We start from the raw sequence: 12536 nt of genomic DNA on the forward strand, positions 1-12536 counted from the left end.
CAGGGGAAGAGGGTGGGTGGGGATTGGCGGTGAGGAACCCTGAGCCAATCCCCACCTTGGGTAGACGGAAGCCGGAAGAGGGCGCTACTTCCACTAAGTCCTCGCGCGCCGGTGCCGCTCACCCAGAGACTCAGAGCCCCTGGCTAGCCGGGCTCCTCAAACTGGGGACAGACTCGACAGCTAGGACGTGTGCCTCGTGGGCTCCTAAAGCGCTCGCTTGTTCGCTTTTTTCAAGCGGGCGTCAAATCCCATGGGACTTCCAAGCCCACTGCCAGCGAAGAGGAACAAACCGAAGGGTTTTACTTGTTTGTTTGACAAATGTCTGCGACTTGTCAAAGATTGCCTGCTAAGATGAGTCTATGGAAACAGTTGCCAGGGCCCGCAAACAGCTGCTTCCGGACGTTCTTTGACGCTTTGGTGTCAGTGAGGCGACTGGACAAATGCGAACCCTTTCTGGTTTCGTTGTGTGTCCCTGAGTTCTTTTCAAAGGTTGCCTTTGATCCCGGAAGTGAAGTTTTCTGGCTTCTTCCCTTCTCCAAGATGGCAGCAGCGGAAGATGAGTTAGTGTTGCCGCGGCTGCCTGAGCTGTTCGAAACCAGCAAGCAGCTTCTGGACGAAGTGGAGGTAGCGACTGAACCCACCGGTTCCCGGATAGTCCGGGACAAAGTGTTAAAGGGACTGGAACTCCTTGAGAAAGCTGCCGAAATGATATCGCAGCTGGACTTGTTCAGGTATGGGGAAATAGGGTAGTAACGGCTGAGAGGTAATAATGGTTACCAAGGAGGAGCCATTGAGCCTGGGTGGAGGAGACCTTTGAGACTGGGAACCTTTCATCGTCCTCTCTCGCTCCGATCATGGATACATTGTTTACATTTTCCACCTCTCTTCCAAGATGGTTAATATTCAACGAGTCTGCCCCCTAGTGTCGGGCTAACTGCATATCATTGGGTGTGAGTACTCAGCCACTTTCATTGGAAGAAAAACATGCCACTGTTCCCGTGCCTCATCCCTTTGCCCCTTGCCCACCCTAGTCCTCCCCTGCCTCAGGAAGCAAGAGCCATAGTTTAAATGCCTATCCAGGCTTCATAGCCTCCTCTTTGCTCTTTCCAGCCAAAATGAAGACCTGGAAGAGATTGCTTCTACTGACTTGAAGTACCTGATGGTGCCAGCATATCAAGGAGCTCTCACCATGAAACAAGTCAACCCCAGCAAGCGTCTAGATCATTTGCAGCAGGCTCGAGAACACTTTTTAAACTACTTAACTCAGTGCCATTATTATCGTGGTGCAGAATTTGAACTACCCAAAATCAAGAACAACTCTGCTGAAAATAACACTGCCAGCTCCTCCATGAATTATCTTAGCCTTGTTGCTATGGCATCTCAAAGACAGGCTAAGATAGAGAGGTGGGTCAATAACTATAATTCCAGGACTGCCCCATGGCAGTGCAACTGGGGGAGAGAGTGCATGTTTTATTGGGGGAGGACCAGAGTGGTGTATGCCACTGTCTTGATTCTTTCTGAGTCTAGGCCTTGGTGAGAGCAGACTTTCCTGAGTTTTTCAAGAAGCGTCTGCCTTTGTTGAGGAGATCATACATAGCTGTCAGACGACTCCTACTGTATAATTTCCAACAGCAGCAATGTAATTTAGCAAAGTGTCTCACAACCTTTTCCACATCACAGTATGACAATATTCATATGGTACAGTGGGGTAAATATCTCTGAAGGGCACAATAATGTGCAGCTGTAATCCATTTATTATTCATTGATTAAGAAGTTCTGGTCTAACAGAACACTAGATCAGGTGTGTAGTGTCCTGAATTGGTCTTAGTCCTGGCACAGCTTCATTATGTGACCTTGAACAAGTTGCTCATCTCTTAGTTTTAAAACATATATTAAGTGCTTACAGTGTGTAGGAACTGTACCAGGCCCTAGGGATACAAACTGTATGGATGTTTGTTTGAATGTATTGAGTATGAGATTTGGTTTGAGTATGGGTGGCCTGTGCCTTGGAGGAGCATGTAGACTGGTAAGGGAAACAAGCATAGAAAACAATATCAGTATAAAGCAATGTGATAGAGATACGCACAAGGTACTGTGAGAGCAGATCAGGAATGGGAGCATCTAGCCACAGAGACAGCGGAAAAGGGTAGAAGGGCCCCTGGTGGAGGTGACTCCTGTGCTGAGTTTTTAAAAGATGAATAGGAATATTATCCAGAGAATGGGGAGAGGAGGGCATTAGTCAGCAGAGGTAATAGCATTAGTAAAGTCACAGGGATGTTAAAGAGCACATTGCTTGAAGGTGGGATGTGCTTGAGGTAGGTGATGCTAGAATATGGAGGTGGGGGTGGGTGCAGTGGAGAGGGGAAGGAATGATGCTGAAGAACATTGTAGGGTCTGGACCAAGGAGAGTTGGTGATATGAGGAAAGTGAAGTTGTATAACCTTATTGCTAAGAACCTGGGAAGGGGTTCAGATTCTAGCTCCACCATTTAATCATTGTGATTTTGGGCAAATTACTTAATCTCTCTGTGCCTCAATTTCCCCATCTACAAAATTGGGATGAAGTGGTTATGAGGAATAAAATAGAAACCCATATAAAGCAGTTAGCACAGTGTCTTCTGACACATAGTGAGCACTCAGAGTCACCTATTATTATATCTTTGTGGCTATGAGTATGTGTTATGGAGTCAGGGACCTGGGTTTGAGTCCCAGCTTGATTTACTTTGGGTAAGTTATTTAACTTATCTAAGCCTCAGGTTTCCTGGTTTGTGAAATCTAATAATAGTGGTGCCTGTCTCATAAATGAGATAAAAGCACATAAAACACCTAGCACGGTGTCTGGCACATAGTAAGTAATCTATAAATGTTTGCTGTTATTATTATTAGGCCATATTAAAGAGCTTAAGCTTTGGTTGGTGATGGGAGTTCACTGAAGGGTTTTTAAAAGAGTAGCATGGTCATATTTGCCTTTTAACTAGCACACTCTGGCAACAGGAAACATTGTGAGGAAGATTAGACCCAATTTGGTCACAGAGGCAATGAGGACTCAACTAGGCAATGGCAGTAGGGATGGGGGAGATATGTTTATTTAGGGAGGGTGATTCTGCAGAAAACCTGGTGATTGATTGGCTATGGGAAGTGGGGTCAAAGGAAGTAGCAAGGAAGATGTCCATGTTTCTGACTTAGGTTGATGGCTGTGCAATTCACCTAGATGGGGAATAGAAGAAAGAGCAGATTCAGGGGATGGAGGAGAGAATGAATTCAGGATTGAGACATACTGAGTTGAGGGGGCCTAGTAGACATTCAAGTAGAGCAGACTGGTTGCAGGAAGCTTAGAGGAGAGGCCTAATCTAGAGAGCTATAAATTTGATTTATTTATTCAACAAATATTTATTGAGCCCTTCCTGGAGAACCAAAGTCTGTGCCCTCATGGAGCCTTTATTATGTGGAGGAGGCAAACAATAAACTAGTAAATAATAATGTAATTTCAGGTAGTAAGGGCTATGAGGTGCAATAAAGTATGGTTAGGGGATAGTTAGTGACAATGGATGATTTTCGAGGATATGGGATGGACTGATATGAGGGGAATTCAGCCTCATGGCCTCTGTAAGAAAGTGGGGGTAGCCCAATGACAAAAAACTGGTAGTTTAAACCATGAGTTTTGGGTCTAGATGATAATAATATATGGGAAAATAAAGACTATAAATGCCATAGATATAGCATTGTAGAGAAAGACAAAGGCATGATTACATGAGGAAAAGGTTTCAGAATGTGCTGGCATTTGAGATAGGCCTTGAAGGATGGCTAGAAATAGAAATTACTGATTTTTTTAATGTAAAAGTAATAGTCATTGTAGAATGTTTGGGAAACAAAAATATATGAAAAGATTGAAAGCAAGCCTTAATCCTAGCACTCAAAGATAATCGTTATTACCTTTCTGATGTATTTCCTTCCAGATTTATAGTATTTTAGTGAATAAACTTGGGATAATACTGTAAATGCAGGTTTTTATCCTGTTTAACCTAACATTATATGTTGTGAGCATTTCCCCATGTCTTAATAGAATTTTTGAAACTGTGATATTTAATGGTAACATAGTATTCCATCCTATAGTTGTGCCATAGTTATATAAACTAATTTGTTATTGTCAAATACTTAGACTGTTTCCAGTGTTTGCTATTCCAAGTAATGAGGTGAAAAAGGGTCTTTAACTGCATCTCTCATAGTTTCCTTAGGATAGAGTTTTAGAAAGACCTGACTGGGTCAAAGGGTTTGAATATTTTAAGGCTCTGTTAAGCACTATGTATCAACATTGTAGTTTCCACAATAACAAAGTTGCATTCTGTCCCACTCTACTCTCTTGGATGTTATTACTTAGAAAATTCAATTGGGCAAACAAAAAAGATATCCAGTTGTTTTGATTTGCATTTCTTTGACTAGCAAGCTTGATCTTTGAACGTTTGTTTAACATGCCTCACAGGTGAGATGTACTTTATACTAAAGAGTCTAACATTTTTGTCACTAGCTCAGACCTCTCCTGAGCGTCCCACTCATGTTTCCAGCACTCCACATGAGTGTTTCACAGACATATAAAACTTAATGTGCCGTAAATTGAACTCTTGAGATTTTCTTAACCCCCAAATCTACCCCTACACCCAAGTCTTCACCATCTTAGTAAGTGCCACCACCATTCACCCAGGTATTTAAGCCAGAAACCTAAGAGTTAGCTTCAATTCGTTTTTTTCTGAATCTCCAAAACAAGTCCATCGGCAAGGCCTGTCAATTCTAGCTACAAAATGTCTCCTTTCCTTCCATTTCTCTCCCTCTCCACTGTCATACCTTAGACTAAACAACCAGCATCTCTCACCTGAAACAGCCAAACTACTAACTACAGGGCGCTGCATAGTCTGGAGCCTGCCTCTCTCTCTAGCCTCATACTGTATAACTCTCCTCTTGTTCATTAAATTCCAGCCATACTGGCCTCCTTTTAATTCTCTGTACAGACCCGGCTCCTTTCCTCTACCGGGTCTTTGTACATTCTGCTCCCTCAGCATGGAATGCTCTTCACATAGCTAATTCTTTATCCTTTAGATCTCAGCTTCAGTATACTCTTCAGGCCTTTCATACCAGTCTCTTTAAGTGGTTAACATCTATCACTCTCTCTCTTAGCCTCATGTTTATTTCACTTGTAGTTATTTTATTTGTCTTTCTGGTTTCTGTCTCTCCCCCCTACTAGAATGTATGCTCCATGAGGTCAGGAACCATTTCTCTCTTGTTCACAGTGGTATGCCTAGCACAGGGCCTGGCAAATAGAAGGTGCTCAAGAAATATTTATGTTGATAGGCAGGAGGAACTACACAAGCAGAAGCCCAAAGACAGGGTACTTTGACATATGTACAGGGAATGAAAAATAGTCTGGTTTGGCAGAAGCAAAGAGCAGTTTAAAGAACTGATGTGTAGGGCATTGAAAATGAAGAGGACCACAGGCAGAAAAACAGATTAGCATGTTATGATAGTGCTACGACAACTAGGATGAGATGGTAAGTGTGAAGTTATACCTATCAGAAGTATTACTTTTGCAAGAAGCATTTATATGATTTGAAAACAGATTGTTCAGCTCCTTATTTTTGTAAATCCCTCTTCATGATGACCTACTAAGGCTTTCCTACACGGAACACCTAAATGGTACATCCTCTCTGTCTCAAACCTGTTTCTTCATCTACATTCTCTGCCTTCATTACCATTCCTTGAGGAGTAAGTGTGAGCCTGGTTGATTAACTCTTCTTCTATTCTGTTGACAGAAATAGAGAAGTAAGAAGTGGGAGCCGGGTAAGTAATAAGACCAGTTGTGAATTTACTGAATTTAGGTCCTAAAGTGACAGCTGGAGAGCCATGTCATGGAAATATGCAACTAAAAACTTATGAGACAGTTTTGGAGCTGATGCTAAAAGTTTAGGAGCCCTCTGCTTTGTGGATATGGGTGAGATTACCTAGGAAAAACTTGTAGAGAAGAAAAAGCTAAGGATAGTCTTGGGGACAGCCCATTTTAAGGGAGAACGAAGAGAAAGGAAGGAGGAATCAGAAGTACGAAAAGCAACAAGGTACAAATATGAGTACCTGGGAAAGAGAGAGCAAATGTCATGTCCTCTGTGAAGCTTTTCCCTGCCTGTCCTCCCTCCCAGATACTCTAGTACTCAGTTCATGTTACTTATCATGGTATAACTGTCCATCAGTCTCAAGACTTGGAACTCCTCAAGGTTGGGGGCCTTGACTAATTCTATCCTCCATGTCCTAATTGTATTGTTGTATCCCTGCTGCTTGATCCAGTAATTGGATCATTGTAGGTACTTGGTTGTGTCTTTGAGAGGACAGATGGAGAGAGAGGTCATCAAAATTTGGAAGCATTATAGTTCAGCAGAAAAAGTATTGACTTTTGAGTCAGGCAGACCTGAGATGATGAGTACAATTTCTGCCACTTAATTAGGATATCAGCTAGCCCCCCTGGGTCCCTGTTTCATTATCAGCCAACAATATTTACATTATATTGACACATACAAAGCACTTTCACTTTATTACTTCATTTGATCCTCTGTTAAACTCCATAAAGCAGACAATTCTTGTCTCCATTTTTGAGATGAGAAAATGGGCTCTGAGAATTTACTTGCCAAAAGTTACATAGCTAGTAGGTGGCCAGTCTAGGATTTAAATTCAGGTCTTCAAATTCCCAGTTTCATGCTGTTTCCACCATAGCACTGAACAGAGAAGAGTAATAATTTGAAAGAGTGGAAACCTGGGTTGAGGAAAGGCACCAATACAGTGAGGAATTTTAGCTCCTCATGATAGGGAAGATGACTGTAGAGTGAGTCCTGGAAGATTGTGGGTGGGAACTGGCTTAATAGTTGATAGTTAAAGTGGAGTGAATTACCCTCAGTAGAAAACAGTATTAGCTCCTTAAAGATGAAAGATGAAAGAAAAGGAGAAACTAGCAAAGTTACAGAGATTTTAAACTGGGGAAGGAAATTGGATTCAGTATTCGGTGAAGGCAGTGGGGTGGTGCCATGGAGTCCACCAAGATGAACAAAAGGATAGCTGAGCAAGTGACTGCTCAAAGTTTGGTAACATGGATTTATAGTTGACCTATTTGGCACAATAGGTCATGTTTTTTTTAAGCTCTTTTCAGCAGCTTGCTGAACAGGAAAAGGGAATGGTGAAAGTTGCCCAGAGTCAGAAGGGTCATAGGGGTAGGGATTCTAGAGTGATGGCAAGTGTTTCTATGTACTAGCTCAACTTGGGGATTAGGAAATAGTGATGAAGGTTTAGGACAGTGGCTTTCAATATGTTCCTAGGAGTTCTGAGATTCCATCACAGTGCCCAGTTAGGGGGTGTGGGGAACCCTCATCCAATTTAACCAAGGAGGATATTATCTGGTTATTATTTATTAGGAATCCATGTAAGCTTTTGTTACAAGAAAGGGTTCTTCTGCTAAGACAAAAAGATTTAAAAAAAATATTGGCCTAAAAGAGTTGAAGAGTTAGAAGTCCCAAGACAAAGCAAAGTCAGTAGGGGCAAGAAAAGAAAAAAGGAAGAACCAGAGAGTGCAGTTAGGCCATATGCATGCAAAGAATGTGAAGAAAAGCAAAAGAACTTTATTCAGAGGAGCAGTAGACTAACCCAGAATTTACCTTGCATTATATACATCCTAAAGCCCTAATGTGTTTTTTTTTTTTCCTGTGACTTGCGTACATTCAGGAAAGAAGGTAGGGGTAGGAGTGGGACTAGGGTTAAATGATATCAAGTAATATCTCTTAATATCATTCATGAGCGAGGCATTGGCCTTTGTAGTGTTTTACTCAGAAGGCTACTTGTGATGATGGTGTGACAGTTATTTGTAACATATAAAATGCTCACTTGTTGTTAAAAGGAACAGAAGGGCATAAAAGTTTTTATAATAAAAGAGTGTTTCCAGGGCAGTGGTTCTTGACTTTGTCTGGTTCCATGGGCACCTTTGATAACTTGGTAACAACTAGAGAGTCTCTCTCCAGCAAAAGATTGCATACATGAAGAATTTCAGGGATTTTAAGGACAGCCCCCTGAACTCTATCCATGGATTTCAGGTTAAGAACCCCTGGGTGAAGAGCTACAGAGAATCTGATTTCTGGAGGTCTAGAGTGGGTTTCGAAGCATAGATATTTTGAGAAACTTCTTTCGGTAATTCTGATGTGTAGCACTGGTTAAGAACCATTGCCCTAGAATGAATGTTGAGGAAGTTTGAGAATCTATATTGCTTAACTTTTCAAAGTCTAGACATTTTCTCCCGACAGTTAAGTACTCATCTTTAGCTGTTAGAAAATCATTTATGTTGCAGAGAAGTGGCTGGACTATTGTATGCTGGGGATGGGCACAGTCTTTCAAAAAGATCCTTTGGGAGTGAGATGCTCATGATTAGCCTCATGAACTTACGTAAGCAGCATAGTCTCTCTGGCTTTGGAAGTGTCTCTGGGGACAAGAAATATTTAGCAGACTGATTGGGAATGGAGTGGCTCACATTAGCAGGGCTAATAAAACCGTTTCCCATTTGTTCCAAACACCTGAGGAACTCTTTACTTCAACTACCCCACACCTGAGTCCTCCAGGTCCCTCTGGTAGCATATCAACTTGGGACTCCGCTTTCTTATGGTAAAACTTAATTTCAAAGCTTATCCAGGACTCAGTTCTTTGTCCTCTTCTCTGTATTTCCTAGGTGATGTTCTCTAGTGCCATCTCAAACCCTGGCTTCTTCACTAAACTCTTAATTTGTGTATCCAGTAGACTATTTGACATCAGTTGTTGAGTGTCTAATGGACATCTCAGAGTTAAATTTCAACATTGAATCTTTGAGTCGTGTGTCCTGCTCCCATCCCCCAGCAAGCCTGTTTTCCTTCTAGTCTTCCTCATCTTAGTAGATAGCAACTCCATTCTGACTGTTGCTCAGTCCAAGAATCTTGGACTCTTCTCTTTCCCTCAAGCCCTTACAGCCAATAAATCAGCACATCTCGTCCATTTTATATTTTTAATATATCCACATCTCACCACCTCCATCACTACCTTCCTGTTTCAAGTTACCATCTCTCACCTGGATTGTGGCAATAGCCTCTTAATTGATTTCCCTACTTCTACCCTTGCCGCCCAACACCCACAGTCTACACAACAGCCAGAGCTGCCGTTATTAAATAAAAAAAAAGTCTCTTCATGTCATTCTGTTCTATTCATGTAAAATACTTTATTCAGAAACCTCTAGTGGCTTTTCGCACCTCACACAAAATACCATTGTGTTTGATATTTTGGATGCGGCCTGCAAGTTGTAGCCCTGGTATCTCTCTGGCCTTGCTCCTTATCACTCTCTACTTCATTCCAGCCGCATTGGCCTTGCTTTCTCAGTCACATCAGTTCAAGCACTCTCCTACCTCAGGACCTTTGTATTTCCTTTTTACCCCTCCTCTCATAATTTCTCCAGATATCTGCATGGTGTGCTTCCTTATTTCCTTTGAGTCTTTGTTCAAACATCATCACTCTGTCTACTTTACCTTGCTGTTTGCTTCTTCATAGTACTTACCACCACCTGACTCACGTCTGCTTCTTTTTTGTCTGTTGTCTCCCACTAGAATGAAGGCTTCATGAGAGTGAGGACTTTGTTTTATACACTACTATGTCTCCAACACTGAGAACAGTGCCTGTCCCAATAGGTATTCAGTAAATATTTGTTACATGAGTGAATGGCAGATGACATACTAGAATACATCCTGGAAAAGGCAGCCAGGGTGGATATGAGTCTCTAAATTATATAAGAATGAGTTGGAAGAGCTGGGAATGTTTTGCCCAGAAGGAAAGAAGAGAGAACCATTTATTGGGCTGTTTCACAAAGAATTCCTGCATCAGTGGGAGTTAAATGACCCCTAAGACACTATGATTATTTGAAAGTGTAACTCCCAAATGGAAGCATTGTGTGATACTCATCACTCAACCTAATAAGGCTTAATGTAATAAAAAGGTAACTTCCATCCCTAAAGATAATGGCAGGAATTGCTCAGACCAGGTTACTTCTATATTTTTCTGACTTCAAAATGTATCTCAGCCTCTGCTGGTCCCTTCTTCACCTGGTAGTGTGAGGGAACTGCCTGGTAACAAGCTCTGGGGTATAGAATTTGTATTCCTGCCAAGTTTGAGATCATCATACTTCCTATCTTGTCATTTGAAAAGCTGAAATCCTTTTGTGGCCTTCTTTTGAAGTAACACCTTTTTATTTTAAGTTCATGGGTAATGCTTTTCTATGGAACAGATACAAGCAGAAGAAGGAGGTGGAGCATAGATTATCTACCCTGAAAACTACTGTGGAAAGTGGTGAAGCAGATGATGAGCGTGTTCGTGAATATTATCTCCTTCACCTTCAGTGGTGGATTGGTATCAGCTTGGAAGAGATTGAGAGTATTGATCATGAGATAAAAATCCTAAGAAAAAAAGACTCCTCAAAAGAGGTAAGCTTGGTCACTGCCCATATAACTCCAAAAGCTACTGTCAGAAGAATGGAATATTTTACAGAAGAATAATCAAATTAAAATTCTTTTACATCTCCATAAAATCATTATTCTTACCAAGATTAGTGGAAGAAGGCTGAAAATATGGTAGCTTTCTCTTTAGCTTATAGTAGTGTTGCCCAGTCTTTTCTCAGCTATAACACACTTCTAGCATCTGTAATTTTTGTTTTTTGACATGTCATGGGGGAGGGAGACTTCAAAATATAATTGGTTTTGGCTGTGAGAAGTTGCGACTGCTAAAGGAAAGCATGGGGAGGTAGGTCTTTCAAAAATTCTGTGCTTGACTAAAATAATAAAGAGGGAGAAGAATAGGATGGGAAAGGAGAAGAAACTGGAATTGGGGGAGAGAGAGCAGATTAGTAAGAAGAAGATAAAATGAATGACCAGAGAATATGTTTAAGTTGGAGGAGGAATCAGAATTTAACTTTATTCGACGATACACTGACGCTCCTTTAGAACACCCAAGTATGGCACACAGCAAGGACATCACACACAAAATGTTGGGTATACTGATAAAGAAAACCTGGTGAAACATAGCTTTGGCTGGCACTGAACATTATTACCCTGTTTTGGAGCTGCTGCTTCAAAAGAATAAGTTCTACTGCCGCTTGCTCTTTGGTTCAGGTTGCAGCATGAATTGAGTCGAATTTATCAGCTAGTCACAGACATTTATTTATTTAAGTCCTCAGAGAAAACTCTTCCTGATTTTCTTTGTACTAACTACTAGCCCATGAGCTCCTGCCTCAGGGCAGTGTCAACCTAGTTTCTCCATGTTCAAGGATCAAAGAATGAAGAATTCATATTCTAAGGTGATAGGCCCCTTGAGCTTATTTAGGTGAGTGGTTTTCAATAATTTGAGGCTGGAATCATTGGGTCCCCTCTTCTTCCCTCTTCATCTTCTTTTTTTGTTTTTTTTCTTGTAATGCTCTCTCATGTAGTATTGGGATTGACCTTGGAAGTGATAGAACTGTAACCAAAGTAAACACCTTTTCTTTGATCATACATTGTTTAAATACACCCCTTGATATATTTCCACACACATCCATATGAAAACTACTAACCCATTCTTCCCCCTTGCCTTTAGGATCATCTATTTCTAAGACATTCTAGGGGTTATTGACAATTAATAACACTATACATTCAGGGTTTCCACTGAAGGCCAGGCTGAAGAAAGGGGCTTCAAATGCAGCTTCAGGAATTTAGATGGAGTATGGAAGAAGGCCATGGAATCTTCTTCTTTGGAAGGGGGTATTTTAAAACCAGGTAATTTTTTACTTATGATGAGATGATTCCTTAGAGAACTTTCTCTTTCTCCCTTTTTAGTAAAGTGCTCAGGTCTCTTCAGAAGAGCTAAGCAACCTCCACCATTATTATTCTGCTGCTCTTTCTTAGAGATTGAAACCAGGGCTTTTCAAGTGCCTGAAGACTTAAGAGTCTGCATAATGGGGTGGACAAACGGCAGTGCGCCTCTGATAATTAATTTCTGTTTTAGGCATCAACTTCTCGCTCATCTCTTCAGGACAGGCCTCCAATGAAGCCCTTCATTCTCACTTGGGATGTGGCCCAAGCCAAGTAGGTAGTACTAGAAAGTAGGTTGCCTTTGCAGGCCCCTGCTTTTGTGATTCACTTACAGTGCGTGAATAACAGACAGAATGGGTTTCGTTGAAAGGTTATGATTCACCCATGAAGACTGTTCTTTCATTAAAGGGATAGTGTTGTCATTCCTCATGGTACTTTTTCCATGTCTGACTTCATCAGACATTTCCTTCTCAATCTTGAGCTTAAAAATAGGCTTAAAAGGAAACCAAAAAAGGAAGGAAACAATTTAAATGGAAAATTGTATACTTAAATTTATTTTCCCTTTATTGCTACCCTTTCTGCCTTTAGCTGCAATTCTCGAAAGGACGTACTTGCCTATTTAAGATTTAATTCTGTGCTCTTGAGATGCTTTCCCATAGGGTTGGTG

At 41.3% G+C, this 12536-nt stretch overlaps 1 protein-coding gene across 1 annotated transcript in view; it reads left to right on the forward strand.

Moving 5' to 3' along the window:
* Positions 1 to 540: 540 nt before the first annotated feature.
* Positions 541 to 12536, forward strand: part of IGBP1 (immunoglobulin binding protein 1) — a 76999-nt gene continuing 65003 nt past the window's right edge. Inside the window, exons 1-4 of the mRNA XM_037822176.1 lie at positions 541 to 731; positions 1111 to 1404; positions 10315 to 10510; positions 12063 to 12142. Coding sequence (XP_037678104.1) covers positions 541 to 731; positions 1111 to 1404; positions 10315 to 10510; positions 12063 to 12142 — 761 coding nt within the window. The remainder of the gene's footprint in view (positions 732 to 1110; positions 1405 to 10314; positions 10511 to 12062; positions 12143 to 12536) is intronic.

This window comes from Choloepus didactylus, chromosome X (assembly GCF_015220235.1).
Source record: "Choloepus didactylus isolate mChoDid1 chromosome X, mChoDid1.pri, whole genome shotgun sequence".
NCBI classification, from domain to species: Eukaryota; Metazoa; Chordata; class Mammalia; order Pilosa; family Megalonychidae; genus Choloepus; species Choloepus didactylus.